A 15,397-nucleotide genomic window follows, 5' to 3' on the forward strand; every position below is an offset into this window, starting at 1 on the left:
GTTACACTGCAACTCTCACCAGCCCTAATCAATCCTGCCAGTAGTGAGGAATGCTGATAGTTACAGTCCAGTAATATTTGGAGGCCCATGTATTGCCCTTTCTGACCATATTTAAGGAATTATTAGATTACAAGGAAAGATCCATAATTGTAAGAATAGTAGTCTGCTCCACCAGGGCAGTTCTTCAGTTCTTAGCCCCATGTTCTCCCCTAGAGTTGTGGACTGGTCCTGCTGTGATCCACTTCTGAGACCTTAAGAGGCTGTTGTTTAAGACTGACACAGGAACAAGCAATCAGCAAGGGCATAACTTAATTTCCAAATTAGCACATCTGAGTCATTTTTAAATTGATTTAACTTGTTTAAACTGCCCTGTTTTAAACATTAAATGACTTAGTATGCTAATTGTTTTAAAGCAATTTAAACTGTTCAAATTGATCTTACTGTACACTGTCCAGAAATCCTTGGACCTATGACAGCATAGAAATATTTTAATAAATAAACTGCAGTGCTTTTGCAGCATAAGCTTTGTGGAATAGAGGCGCGTTACAGACTAGGCTAGGTTAGGAAGGCTAGGCTAGGCTAGTAGGTTAGGAAGGGGCGTGTTAGGGTTGAGAAGGGGCGTCCCTTCCTGATGCCCCTCAACCCTAATACGGACCGAGCCCGTACAAAATGGCGGCGCACATCCACAAGGGCACCGCCATCTTGACGTAGCAGACACGTTGCGCCCGCACGTCGTGTGGCACAAATGATGCTGCGAGTGCCATTGGCGCCTCGCGCCATCATTAGCATGCAGCAAAGAGAAGCGCCATTTTGGGGCTTCTATTTGCAGCGCGGAGTAGCCACGCGGTTTGTACGCTGGGGCTCCTCTGTGCTGCAAATGGCAGCGGTGGCAGACCACTCATTTTGGGCAGTCTGTAATGCACCAGAGTCTCCTAAGAAAACCACCAGAATCTCTTTTATAAATATCATGTTTCTAGCCATTCCTTCATTTGTCTCTGGGCAGTTCTGCTAAAGCACCTATCAGTAACCCATAGCCCCATTGCTCCTCCCTTACTTCCAGCTGATTGCTGGCTAGAAACAGCTGGAGCACATGCTAGTGAATGGACTTCTGACCATCAAGAAGCCAGAGAGCAGATTGTGCGCAATACATCACCAAAGTCCTATTGTTGCTTCTCTCTCCAGCTGATGGACACTGGAAACGGCTGAAAACTGCCCCATTTGGCATGCAGCTCAGTGTCAAACACAGGAGTGAGGGAATAGCAATTCAATTGTCGGATAAAGCACCTGTCTGTGTTCATTCAGTCCCAGCTTTAGTTCCAAACACATTCCATTTTAAAGTATATTGAGTAGCAAAGCTAGAATAATTGTCTGACTTCTTTTTAATTGACTTCTTATATTTGGAAGGAAACCCACTTTCATTTTTGCTCTGTATTGGCAGGCTGGAGATGATCTGTTTCCTACTGATGAAAAAGGCATGATCATACCCAGTAACGCAAATCTTCTAGATACTTGGGAGGTACGTCTTTCAGTTAAAGGTTTCTCTTTGTTCTGCATGCAGTTCCACTAAGGTTTTGTAAGTTTAGGATTTCAAATATATATGAAGTGTCAGGAGAAGAAATGGCCCTGATTTAAAATGCTACTGCATGCATATTCACTCTCTCTGCCCCATTCAGAGGAAAATAGGAAAATTGGTGTTGTTTTCATTATTGCTGCTTCGGAAATCTGTTGATTCCCCCTCACACTACTATTCCTGTTCCAGTTATTTGGAGCAGAGTGTGCATGCATAAAGAGATAGATAAAGTGTCATTTTTGAGTATAATTCTCATGTTCCACAACCAGTATGACAAATGGTTGGAGATTATGGGCATTACAATGAAAAAGAAAACACCTGGAGGCTGCCAGATGCCTACTCTGTGGAGTAGGGAAAGTTTGAACAACTGGGATCTATTGTCCATATGTCATGGCCAGCTCATTTTAGGGTATATTCATACTAATTCTGCTGAACTTGTTTAGCAGCCTGGTTGACATCCTTATGCCCTGAACAAAATGAGTGGATACTTGCCTTTGTTTTAAGACTAACTCCAAAATCCTTGTGCATAACCAGAATGCTAGGGACTTATTATTGATTAATAAATGCCAGGTGATTCAGGAGATGCAAAGTTGTTGTATTATCACATGGCTGAGTCTTTAAATGGGTCTCATATAATCTTTCTTCAGGAAGAATCATACTGTGCCACAGAGAAGAGTAGTGTTAATGTTGCATGGACTTTATCTCCTCCTCATCTCCCAGAATAGTATAGTCCCAGGAAGGAAAGTGTCATATGATAACATTTGGCCTTTTGTGTACCTTAAGGCAATGGAAGAGCTGGTGGATGCGGGATTAGTGAAAGCCATTGGGGTTTCCAATTTCAACCATGAACAGATCGAGAGAATCTTGAACAAGCCTGGATTGAAGCACAAGCCTGCAAATAACCAGGTAAGATGCCTATTAATATAAACTGAGGCACTTAGAAGGAGGGATTACTTTATAGAAGAAAGGCATGGTGATTAAAGTCACTGTTAAAAATATATCTATGCCTGTAGAATACATCTGATGACTCATTTTAACCATTGCACTGTATCATTTCCAGTTCCTTGGAATTCTTTGTTTAATTGTTTTTAAACAAATACATTTTTATAAAAGAAAGAAAAACAAACCTGTCCCTTGTGGATACTAAAATAGCATATAAACTGTGTGCTGATTGGTTTGGTGGTGTTTTGTTCTGTTGTTGAGCCACAAGTTGTACAGGAGATGACTAAACTAATGTGGCTTATCCATATTCTGGTTGGTTTCTTTCATGTCCCTTTTGCTACTTCCTGTTAGCAGTTGGTGAGCAGCTAGAGAATCAGGTCAGTATAAGCCATGGTTGTGGGCTGAGACATTATGACAAGCCATAATTTAAACAAATTGGAGCTTTCAAACTAATGGCATATCATGGTTTCAGATTATGGTCTGTGACTAGTGAGTGGGATTCATATATGACAATAAGCCAGAATTCAGTAAAGCACACCATGGCTTGTTGTGACATACAAATGCAGTCATTATATTCTAACTTTGTGTTTTAGCACTTTATATTTTAAACTTTCCAGTTCAGATACTGAATGTCACAAGTTTAATCTGTTCATGGTGGGGAGCTCAGGAAATAATTATATACATAGGGTGGAATTCAGAATGGGATCTAGCTTTGTAAGTGGACTTGTGTGTGCAGAAATTAGAACCAAGCAGTCCATATTCAGCAAGGAGCTGCCATGATGTTACTACATAGGAGAGCCAGCAAAGTGACCATTGTGCATTGGGATCGATGCTCATTGGGTACTCCCAGTGCACATTGGAATGCCAGCTAGGGAATGCTGATGCACATCAGAAAAACCCATTCTAATGCCCAATAAACATCTTCATAAGTCACTAGGAGGGTTCCATAGCATCTCACCTACATAGCAAATTATGCATAAAGTTATACAACATATACAGACTCACAGCCTGTATTTATATAAGACCACATAGAAAACCATTTTCTTTGGTGGTGATATATAAACATATTAAGTCGTCTATCTGTTTTTTCCCCACCATTAAATAATTATAAAAATAGTACAGCATCTAAAGATTGCTTTGTCCTCATCTTAAAAGTGTGGGGGAAAGGTGATTGAAATGTGAGCTGACATATCTACACTTTGTGACCCTAAGTGTAAACCCTAAAGAGCAATGCATACTGAAAACAAAGTATTGTGTGACAGAGATGCATGGGGTAACATTACTTTCTAAAAACAGCCTGTCTGTCCAACTAGAACCGTATCTGTTTACGGTTGCCTTGCCTGTCTGTCTGGCTTGTTCTTTCAAACAAGTATTTTAATTTCTAGTGCTGCTACCTGGCCAGGTCTGTCTGTGAACTTGGTGAGATTTATATATAAATTTCATACCTGGGATGTATGGAAAGTTTCCATGAAGTCTCCTCAAAAAATGTTGCAGCTGAGCCTACAAATAAGCTCCCAGTAACTATGCAACTTTACCCAGTACAATTTATAGAATCATAGAGTTGGAAGAGACCACAAGGGCCATCCAGTCCAACCCCCCTGCCATGCAGGAACTCTCAATCAAAGCAGATGGCCATCCAGCCTCTGTTTAAAGACTTCCAAGGAAGGAGATTCCACCACACTCTGAGGAGTGTGTTCCACTGTCAAACAGCCCTTACTGTCAGGAAGTTCCTCCTAATGTTCAGGTGGAATCTCTTTTCCTGGAGCTTGCATCCATTGTTCCGGGTCCTGTTCTCTGGAGCAGCACAAAGCAAGCTTGTTCCCTCCTCAATATGACATCTCTTCAAATATTTAAACAGGACTATCATATCACTTCTTAACCTTCTGTTCTCCAGGCTAAACATCCCCAGCTCCTTAAGTTATTCCTCATAGGGCATGGTTTCCAGACCCTTCACCATTTTAGTCGCCCTCCTTTGGACATGCTCCAGTTTCTCAATGTCCTTTTTGAATTGTGGTGCCCAGAACTGGACACAATATTCCAGGTGGGGCCTGACCAAAGCAGAATACAGTGGCACTATTTCTTCTCTTGATCTAGACACTATACTTTTATTGATGCAGCCTAAAATTGCATTTGCCTTTTTAGCTGCCGCATCACACTGTTGACTCATGTTCAACTTGTGGTCTACTTGGACTCCTACATGCCTTTCACACGTAGTCTCGTTCAGCCAGATGTCCCCCATCCTATATCTGTGCATTTCATTTTTCCGCCCTAAGTGCAGTACCTTACATTTCTCCGTGTTGAATTTCATTTTGTTAGCTTTGGCCCAGCTTTCTAGTCTAGTCAGGTTGTTTTGAATTTTGATCCTGTCCTCTGGAGTATTAGCTATTCCTCCTAATTTGGTATCATCTGTAAATTTGATAAGTATGCCCCCAATTCTGTCATCCAAGTCATTGATAAAGATGTTGACTAGCACTGGGCTATTCAGCACCTGTGTTAGCTTGCCAGCAAAATAGGTTCTCAGCACAGTTTATTCTATTGATTCTCAGCCAGCCAGTTTATTTTGGAACTTGAGAGAGGAAATCTTCCAAACACCTAACAATAAGATTGCAATAATTTTAGAAAATAAATAACACTTTGCTGTCCTTCAGTTATGTCTGAAATCTGCTGCTTAAAACAGCTGCTTCATTCTGCCTAATGGCTGAGCTAAACCTGACTGTTGTTGTTGTTGTTGTTGTTGAGTACCTTCAATCATTTCCTACTTATGGTGACCCTAAGGCAAACCTATCATGGGCTTTTCATGGCAAGGTTTGTTCAGAGGAGGTTTGCCATTACCTTCCCCTTGGGCTGAGAGTATGTGACTTGCCCAGGGTCACCCAGTGGGTTTCATGGCTGAGCTGGCACTCAATACCTGATCTCCAGAATCATAGTCCAACCCTCAAACCACTGCACCATTTTGGTTTTCAGACCTCCCTAGGAGGGGTCAAACAAAAAGGAAACAGGACCAAGTTTCGGTGTTAGGGGATTCAGAGGATGACTAGTTCATTTTTCTCTTACCCAGCCTCTCTATCCCCTGGGATGCATTTAGTCAAGGAGTGAGCAATGGAAATATGATGTGGGCATTGGCCAGAGCTTCTGGGCTGGCACAATGAGTGAAAACCAGCCCAGTTGCTGACAGTAGTGCACACGGCCAACACAGCTGCCTTTCTCATTGCATTTTAGTCCAGAAAACAAAGCCAGCTTCTCTGGTAGGACCCTCCAGATCACGTAGCCCAAACAGGCAATTTTCCTCTCTTGTGTTGTATTGTGATGGGCAAGTGTATGGGCCATTGGCCAACAGAACATGGGGAGGGGGAAGCATGATATTGTTGATACTATGGTTCATTGTGTATGTGGTTTGGAAAAGCCACTGTGCTATTTGCTTTTTTGTTCAAAGTTTACACTAGGGCCCACAGAATGATGATTTGTGTCCCCCTCCCCCTTTCTTCAGTCATGCTATTGTAAGAAGATACTTCTTTGCACTTAATGCTTGGTGGAAAAAAATCACATTTGACAAGATACAAGATGTTTTTTATTTATTGTTTGTTTTTACTCATTTTTCTTTTCATAAACTGCCAATATTCAACAGCAGAAGTATGGGAAGGGAGGAATGGAGAAAAAGAGTTCATCATCCTACCTCCTGGCCATAATGCCTGAATTTATGTTACAACTAGAGAAAGCCTAGTGTCCTCCCTCCTCCTTTAAACTTTTACGTATCTTGGCCTGGGCAGCATTGGTTCCTCTGTAACATAAATAGCAGTTAAATGATCCACCTTCACCCCCAAAATAAGCAAAGCACCAAGACTTGACTGGTTGACAGGCATAGCATAAAACATGTATCAAGTTGTTGCTGACTGTATCAGAAACTACATGGAAGCTCTTGAGTGTGGTTGTTTATTTCCATCCATATTTGACAGCTTTCTTTCATTTCCCATGCTAGACAAAAATTCAGTTCATTGATCCATTTCCCTTTTTGGTGTGGCAACAAGACTACAAGCAATTATAGCTGGTTTCATTCTCCTGGACCAAGTCACTTTTATCAAGATTAGACAAGGGTGCAGATCATGTCCCTCCATTAACAGCTATCATTAATAGCACTGGGAATTGTGGTGATTTAGGAATCATAGAATAATAGAGTTGGAAGAGACCTCAAGGGCCATCCAGTCCAACCCCCTGTCATGCAGGAAATCCAAATCAAAGCACCCCCAACAGATGGCCTTCTGTTTAAAGACCTTCAAAGAGGGAGATTGTGGTGCCTAGAACTGGACACAATATTCCAGGTGGGGCCTGACCAGAGCAGAATATAGTGGCACTATTACTTCCTGTGATCTAGGCACTATACTTTTATTGATGCAGCCTAAAATTGCATTGGCCTTTTTAGCAGTTGTGAATGGACATGGTCCCCAACTTCCACTGGCCATTTCTGGTGCTGCTATGAGGTATTTTGTCCCCAAGGAAGTTCTCCTAAGATGAATGAAACTTGCTGCAGTTCTCCAAAATCCTACAGCAGCTGCCAATATGCTTGTATCTGCGCTATTCCTGTAGTACGCATATGATGCTCTGCTGACCTTGTCCAAGAGTCCACACTTAAATTGTTGGAATTTTGTTAAATGGAACAAATTAGAAGTGCTTGGTTTAAGAACTCAATACATTGTTGAGTTTTACGTATCATGATCCTTCCATTGGGTCAAAGAGAAAATCAATTTACTGAGAGATATGGATTCCATAGGAAAATTAATAAGATTGTTGTCTAAATATGGAAATAGTATTACATAGAATAACTATGCACTGGGATTGTTGGCAGTGACTAGACTTTCTGTTTATGGGGAAAACTCAAACATAGTGTTCTATCATGCTTGGTCTACATCCTTCAGGCTTACATGTTGTCATTCCAACCCGTTCCTTCCACAGAATAAATTTAATCCTTCATGCCTTTTTATAAAGAAACAAAAAGACCACTAATTTCAATCCTCAAACTATTTAACATGGAAATTGAACTTTGGATTCCTTGTCCTGGCTATGTAACTTACTGTATATTCACTCTCCCAAGCACTTGGTTATTGTCCCATAAAACTAGGTATGAAATCCAGATCAGCCCCATCTGTTCTATTTTAATAGGTTTGAATCAAAAGAGTCAGGACTTGGTTCAGTCATGTGCATTTTCTGGGTGACCTAGAGTAGTACAGCATATCTCAGTGAGGCAGTTAAGTATAATTTATTTGTCCAGTCAAAAGTGCTATAAAGCTTGTTTTTAACAACAAGGGAGGAGTGTGTGGTCTTTATCAAGCAACAACACATGAATCAAGTTTGAAAATCCTGTTAACAATAAAATTGGGATTACACCCCAACAAAAGTATTTGGTAATGAGAGTGAACCCTGAGGGGCCAGTAATGGTGTGTGTGTGTGGGGGGGGGGGTTCTTTAAAAGATAACACTGTGTGGATTTCAGAAGAGGCAAGGTGTGATTGAAAAAAGTGGTTTGCCTCTTTGACTGTGAACAGTTGTTGAAACTTGCCACTGATGTTCCTCAGGCAGACATAGCTGATCACTGCTATCATATAAATCCTGTTTAGTGGTGGTTGTTTTTAATACTATTGTGAATTCTGTTGTTTTGATTTCAAGCTGCCTTGAGTATATGTAAGAAATAAATGCTGGAAGTATATGAAGATATGTGAAATAAAACTGGCTGCAAATCTTTTGCAGATTGAATGCCACCCATATCTTACTCAGGAAAAGTTGATCAATTATTGCCAGTCCAAAGGGGTCTCTGTGACAGCATACAGCCCCCTTGGCTCTCCCGACAGACCATGGTGAGAAACATTGATTGATTGCCTTCCTCTCTTTAGTATTTTGTGAACTGCGTCCTGGGTTCAGAGCTCTTCAGAATTTTCCTCCTGCCTTAACACAACCGAATGGGAAAATGGGTAATAAAAGGAGATTAAAAGATAACTAATGTATGCGATATAAAACCTGAGTACTAGATGATAACTCTGTATGATAACAGCAGTAAGAGTGTCAATCCTGTCTGTAAGCAATTTGTAACAGGACTGCATGAAGCACAGAAGAGGAATCCTGTGCTTAAAAATAATGCTTCACATTTCTATATGATTTCCACGTGTTCAAACCTTTCATTACTGCTGTCTTGTGAGGCAGATATTGACAACACATAGATCACATATACCCCCATCTTTTGAGGTGGGGACCCTTAGTTGAATTTGTTGTTACCCACAACTGTGGCATAGGGATACTGAGGGATAGAGGGTGGCATCCTGTAAAGAAATTTCCCATTAAAGGTGCAGAAGTGTGATGTTGTTCATATTTCCTAGGGCCAAGCCAGAAGATCCATCGCTCCTGGATGATCCTAAGATCAAAGAGATTGCTGCTAAGCACAATAAAACTGCAGCACAGGTGAACATGAGTAAGCATGCTTAATTGGGAGAAAATTGAATAGGTTGAAAGTGCTAAGTAAATAAAACACAGCATAAAGCCTTCCTTTTTCAAGGAGAAAAGAAACATGAGGGAAGATGGTACAATCAGAAGAATACCACAGTCTAGTTACTGCTGCAGAGAAAGCCCTATTACATATTATCCATTAACCTAATTTCACAAAGTGTTGGAACATGCGATAGAGCCTCCTCTGAAGATCTCAAATATCTGGCAGGCTCATATGGGACAAGTCAATCTTTCAGATATCTTGGCCCCAAGTCATTTAGGGCTTTCTCAGTGCCAGCACCTTGAACTGAACTCAGAAGCAAATTGGAAGCCTGTGCAGCTCTTGCAATGCCACTGTTATAGGGTCTCTATAAATACACACCTGACACCCTCTGACTGCTGCATTTTGTACTAGTTAAAGCTTCCATTCAGTTTTCATAAGGGCGCACTACAGTAGTCTGATTTGGAGATAACTAAGGTATGAATCACTGGCCAGATTTGCCTTCCCCAAGAAAGGGAGGCTGGTGTACCAGCCAGAGCTAGACAAAGGCCAACGCAGAAACCTAGCTTTCCAGGAGCAGCCCCAAACTACAAACCTGATCTTTCATAGGAAGAACAACCCTATCTACAATATGATGTGATTCCAATCCCAGCTGGTTTTCTTATTGATCAGCAGCACTTCTGTCTTGTCTGTATAAGGGTCAGTCTATTCATCTGCATTCCATCCTTTATTGCATTGAGGCAATAATTTATTGCTACCACAGCCCCTTTGGCAGCAGTTGTAAAGAAGAGATAGAGTTGGATGACACCCAGCCACAAAGCTTCGGATGCCCTTGCCCAGACACTTCGTGTTGAAAACCCTAGTGGACAGTTCTGACCTATGTAGAACCCCACAGGCTAAAGGCCAAAAGGCTGACCAGCAGTCCCCCAGCACACCCCCTGGGAATGTTCAGCCAATAAAGACTGGAACCCATGCAAGGCAATGTCAAGTCCCATATCAGTCAAACGATCTGGAAAGATACCATGATGGATGGTATCAAATGCCACTGAAAGATCCAAGAGGGCCAACTAGGATGCACTCCCCCATCCAATGGTAGGTTATCCATCAAGATAACCAAGGTTGTTTCTGTCCCATAACCAGGCCTGAACCCAGATTAGAATAGGTCCAGTTAGTCTGTTTTATCCAAGAAGCCTGACATTGTGTTTCTGCCACTCGCTCTAGGACCTTACTTAGGGGAAATTAGAGACTAACCTATATAAATATAGGAGGGTGGGTTCTGATGAAGGTTAATATCCTTCCTCCAGATCACCATAATCCTGACCAGCAAAAAACAGATCAAGATGTGTAGGGCCAGATACTAATTGAGACAGGCCCATGGTTGCCATGGAAGCCATGAAATTCTGAGCTGACCCTAATGAGGATGCCTTGGCATGGATGTTAAAATTCCCCAACATAAATTTGGGAGAGATGAACACTACTTCTGAGATCACCTCCAGCAGCTCTGGTGGGGAGACAGCTGGGCAGTAGGGTGGACAGTACCACAGAATCCCCATCCTGTCTCATTGCCCTATTTCCAGGTGTACACACCTCCTTGTCCTATTGTCAGGTTTACACCTCAGTTGAAGAATAGTCTCATGAGTGATCAATGTTGCTCCTTCACCACGCCCATCAAATCTTGTCTGCTGCTGCATCTGGAAATCTAGTGGACATAACTGGGTCAAGTAGACACACCTGTCTTCAGATTAGCCAGGTTTCAGTTGTACATGCAAGGTCAACTTGCTTGTCCTAGATCATACAGCTCTTCCCAGTTATTGGCCTGGCATTAAGCAGCAGCACTTTGTGATCTGATGTTGTTCCACAAGAGTAGCCAGGAATATGTTGGTTGAATGGTGAACCAGAAGGAGGAACAGCCTCGAGAAGCTTCTCCATCTTTCTCCTCCATTGGATTGTTCTGCCACCATGGCCATATCTCCTCCTACCCATTACAACTGAAATGACACCACCCCTTCTATTTTCTGAACACAAATTTGACAGACCAGAAATACAAAACAGACTATCACAAACAAACAGCTCAGTTTAGTCTGAGGAACTCCCAATACTGAGCACAAGCTGTTGTCATGTGTTTCTATGCAATAGGTACTCAATTTTTTATTTAGAAATAAATTAAAAAATTATCTCCTTTGGGAGATAAGGTGTGTATTTTAGAAGCATCTATTGTACTGTTTTTGATTATTAGGTAAACACATCACAATGGCTCCTGTGAACAATTAAATGCTGCCTTAAAGCAGGATATACACAAGTTTTGTAAAGTTTTTAAAACCATGCACACAGCTGTAGTTCATGAGTGAGGAAACTGGATTTTAAAAAAAAGTTTGAAATGTCTAAAGTTTTGATTCTGGAAGTAAAAAGGCTAAACTAAAATAATAACATTTCTCTGAACTTCTCTGAAATTGATTCTGTCTTTGGGTTGAAAAAAACCTTCAAAATCCTTAGTAGAGAGTTTATGGAGAGAATGGTTTTATGTTTATCTCATGTCATCCTGGCTCTTAGGTCCTGATCCGGTTTCATATCCAAAGAAATGTGATTGTGATTCCCAAATCCGTCACCCCTACACGAATTGAGGAAAATTTCAAGGTAAGATGAAAAATAACATCCACTCCCACCAGAAACAACTGAGTCTGTAACTGAGTGTAAGGATCTGTCATGCTATAAGCGACCCTTACCCAAATTTGTCCCCTAAAATATGCCAGATTAGAGGTCCAGCAGTCCTCGCTCATGCTGTCTGGGAATGATGGGGATCAACTTGGAATCTAAAAAAAATTCCTTCTCTTCTCCCTTCCCCCAAATAATCTATCTGGTAAGCAAGGATATAGCGATAAGTGGGTGGGTCCCCTCCAGCTTCAGGAGCTATACAAAAAGTGGTCCCAACGATGCAGTTTCTACAGCCCTGCCTGAGAAACCACAAACATTTCAAAGGATGCTTCTGTCCTCAATCTTGTTGATTAGACCCAGATAAAATACATTTTATAGAACTAGTTGTTTACTGGTGAGGCGACTCACAGGTTAATCCCATTGATTCAATGTATCTATTTAAATTGGGACTAACAATAGTATTGAGGTCTCAGTTTGCTTCTTCTTCCTGAAGCTACTTTATCATCATAAGATGGATAGAATATGGAAACTAGGAGGGAGGAAATGGTTATACATTTGTATATTTTTTGTTAATCTTTCAGATTGTGTGGCTGTTGTTCTAGAAGAGTTTTTTCCTGATGTTTCACCAGCATCTGTGGCTCGTATCTTCAGAGAATGCTGGCATGGAAGTGAGTGGGGTGTATATACACTGTGACCGTGGGTTGGAAGGAAGTGATTTACATGTTAATCTGTGTGTTGGTCTGTGTTAAATGGCAAGGCCTCAAACCAACACACGTGAATCACTTCCTTCCAACCAAAGGTCACACAGTATATATATACCCCACTCTCTTCCATGCCAGCATTCTCTGAAGATGCCAGCCACAGATGCTGGTGAAATGTCAGGAAAAAGCTCTTGTAGAACACGGCCACATGGCCCGAAAACCCCACAAAAAACTATGGCTGTCGGCCATGAAAGCCTTCGACTTCACAGTTATAAATTTTGTTTGGGAAACCTGCAAACCTTCCAGAATTCTTCTCTCATGCCCCTCCTTTTCCCCTCCTCCTTGGAAACTCGTTATTATTATTATTTCTTCTTTTTATTTATTTACTTTTTAAATTAAATTTAATTTTTACATAGTACATGGTACAAATTATATGATCCATAATTCATAATATATACTTTTTTCCCTTTTACTTCCGGAAGGGGGTAATGGGAGCAAAAAAGGGGGGGAGTAAATTATTCATTGTTATAATTATTATTATTTCTTCTCCTCTTCCTCCAGGTATTTGACTTTGAGTTGTCTAAGCAAGAAATGGAAACAATTCTCAGTTTTAACAAGAACTGGAGAATATGTGCACTTAGCACGTAAGTAGCAACATTTGAAAAACTTTAAAAAGGACTGCACCCTCAATATCTAATTCAGATATCAAGATCAGTATAGAACAGCACTGACTGGTTTTGGAAAGGTGTTATTTGGGCATGGGCAGCTTACAAATTATTTTTATTACAAATAATCAGAATTATTTTTAAAGCATCCAGTGACCAGTGTTTACTGGGAAGTGTACAAGTACATTAACATATATAAGCAATAGAAGAACAGGCAAGCTAAGATAAAATACTAAAAAGTAAAATCAGCAACAGAGGGTTTAAAAAGTTGCAGCACTTAGTAAATACACCAGGAAACTAAGAATGGTACTGATAACAATAAGTGTTAAACTGTCTGGATGGATAGATAGGACTTCACATGATTCAAAGAAAAAACGCAGTGTGAAAGACAGATAAGTTACTTTGGTAAGGGCACCTAGTGGCAAATATAGGTCCAAAACACACTGCAGAAATAATTCAGTTTGATACCACTTTAACTGCCCTGGTTCAGTGCTAGGGAATTCTGGAAACTGTAGTGTTGTGAGACATTAACCCTTCTCTGTCAGAGAGCTCCAGTGCCACAATAAACTACAGTTCCCAGGATTCCCCAGCCCTGAGCCAGGGCAGTTAAAGTGGTCTAATACTAGATTATTTCTGCACTGTGTTTTGAACATAAATAGAGGTACTCTTAATTCTCTCAAACCCACATGTAGGTCCGCCTTAGGGTTGCCAAAAATCAAAAGACTTGAAGGCACACAACAACAAACCACCTCTATCCCAAAAAGCATTTATTCTCTTCTTTATTGCATCAGTAATCCAACAGCATGGGATAGAAATGTTTGCTCACCTGTTTCCTACCCAGTATTTATCTATATTTTGAAGATACAGTAGACTTTTCCTTTTCAAAGTCTCTCTGATGTAGCTCACTCCACAGTTGGGAGCATTGTATGTTCTGCCTTAGTAGATTAATAGATATTGTGAACAGGGCAGAAAGGTGTAGAGAGGATAACCACATGAAGTTCACTCTATGTCTCATTACAGTTAATTTCTCTTAACATTAGACCCTCCTTCTAAATGTTATGTATGAACTAGTACCTCATTAAAATATTAAGTATTTTCATCCTGCAAGGACCTATTTATTAGGTGTATTAGGCCTCTTCCTTGTCTACGTGTGACCAAACAGCCATAATTTGTAGTTTGTTGCCAGATTCTTGCCTATTCCAAAAACTAGCAACCTAATGGACATATATACCCATCTGGTAGGCTGTGTTTTGCTCCAAGTGTCACAATATGTGGAGGCCTGTGCAAAACATCACTTGAAAATGTTAGGATGGGTTGTTTAGGATGCTGTTGTCTATAGCAGGAGTGGGAAGAATACACCCCAGAGCTTTTCTCAACCCTCACAGAATAAAAAGAGGAAGCACTGTCTTTCCTGAAGGCCTCCTGGAATGGCAGTTCACCTTTGAACAGGTTGCAGGGAGCCCCTGTACTACCTAACATGAGAACAACCCTGTTTTTAAAAACTAGCAGGAGAGAGATGGCCTCTTTGGGACTTTTTCCTTTTGGGAGCACTTTTGGCAATGTCTGTAGGCAGAAAATTTCCCTACTCTTGGTCAGAAATTCACAGTTCTCATTTTGTCTACTTATTCCATAATTGGCATAAGTGTAAATAAAGTTTGATGGTTGTTTCTGATCAACCTTTTTGTCTCTTTAGGACCATCAACCACAAGGATTATCCATTCAAAGCTGAATATTAACATCTGATTGTCCTGAAAGTTTTCAAACCACAGTGTGGACTGTTTCTGTTGACCTCTGTTCTTTCCATATCACATCTATATGAGCTTTCTCCAGCCTAGAAGTTGTACTTTTTGAACACCAGCATTTTATCCTCCTTCTTTCTTGTTGGCAAAATATTTTTTATCAAGACAGCTGCAGAGCTATAAGGCACTGAGTTCCATATTGCCACTTCTTTTGAAGTTCTGTTGGACTACTTACTCTACCCATCAGAAAAAGCAACTAAGGGCCTGGACAGACAAGCCAAAATAAAGCTGCTTCAGGTCACTTTGGAGGTATGCTGTTCAAATGATGCATGCATCCTAAGAGGCCAGAAGCCGCGCCAAAGCCATGCCCCAGTCCTAAGGACTAGAGCATAGCTTTGGCACAGCTTCTGGCCTCTTAAGATGTGTGTGTCATTTATGGTTTTTTTTTTAAAATAAAGATTGGCAGGATACTCTTTGCGGCGCCTTTATGACGTCGCGAGGCGCCGCTGGCGCATTCGCGACATCATAGGCGCCGCGACACGTCTGGACGCTATGTGTCCAGTACGTAAACATGGCGGCCCCCATGTGGAAGGGGCGCCGCCATGTTGTACGTATTCTATACGTACTAGGGTTAGGGGGGTGCGGAAGCACCGCCCCTTC

At 41.1% G+C, this 15,397-nt stretch overlaps 1 protein-coding gene across 3 annotated transcripts in view; it reads left to right on the top strand.

Moving 5' to 3' along the window:
* LOC149311698 (aldo-keto reductase family 1 member B1-like) overlaps positions 1 to 15,044 on the top strand; it is a 29,077-nt gene extending 14,033 nt beyond the window's left edge. Inside the window, exons 4-10 of one of the 3 annotated variants that reach the window (XM_089527720.1) lie at positions 1,439 to 1,516; positions 2,354 to 2,476; positions 8,251 to 8,357; positions 8,874 to 8,955; positions 11,531 to 11,614; positions 12,895 to 12,977; positions 14,692 to 15,038. In XM_089527720.1, coding sequence (XP_089383846.1) covers positions 1,439 to 1,516; positions 2,354 to 2,476; positions 8,251 to 8,357; positions 8,874 to 8,955; positions 11,531 to 11,614; positions 12,895 to 12,977; positions 14,692 to 14,734 — 600 coding nt within the window. In that variant the 3' untranslated portion in view covers positions 14,735 to 15,038. Of the gene's footprint in view, positions 1 to 1,438; positions 1,517 to 2,353; positions 2,477 to 8,250; positions 8,358 to 8,873; positions 8,966 to 11,530; positions 11,615 to 12,894; positions 12,978 to 14,691 lie in introns of those variants that run through there. The other 2 variants (XM_089527721.1, XM_089527722.1) reach the window with 2 other exon arrangements.
* Positions 15,045 to 15,397: the final 353 nt, after the last annotated feature.

This window comes from Sceloporus occidentalis, unplaced genomic scaffold (genome assembly GCF_023333645.1).
Source record: "Sceloporus occidentalis isolate IW3139 unplaced genomic scaffold, rSceOcc1.0.p SCAF_5, whole genome shotgun sequence".
Classification (NCBI taxonomy): Eukaryota; Metazoa; Chordata; class Lepidosauria; order Squamata; family Phrynosomatidae; genus Sceloporus; species Sceloporus occidentalis.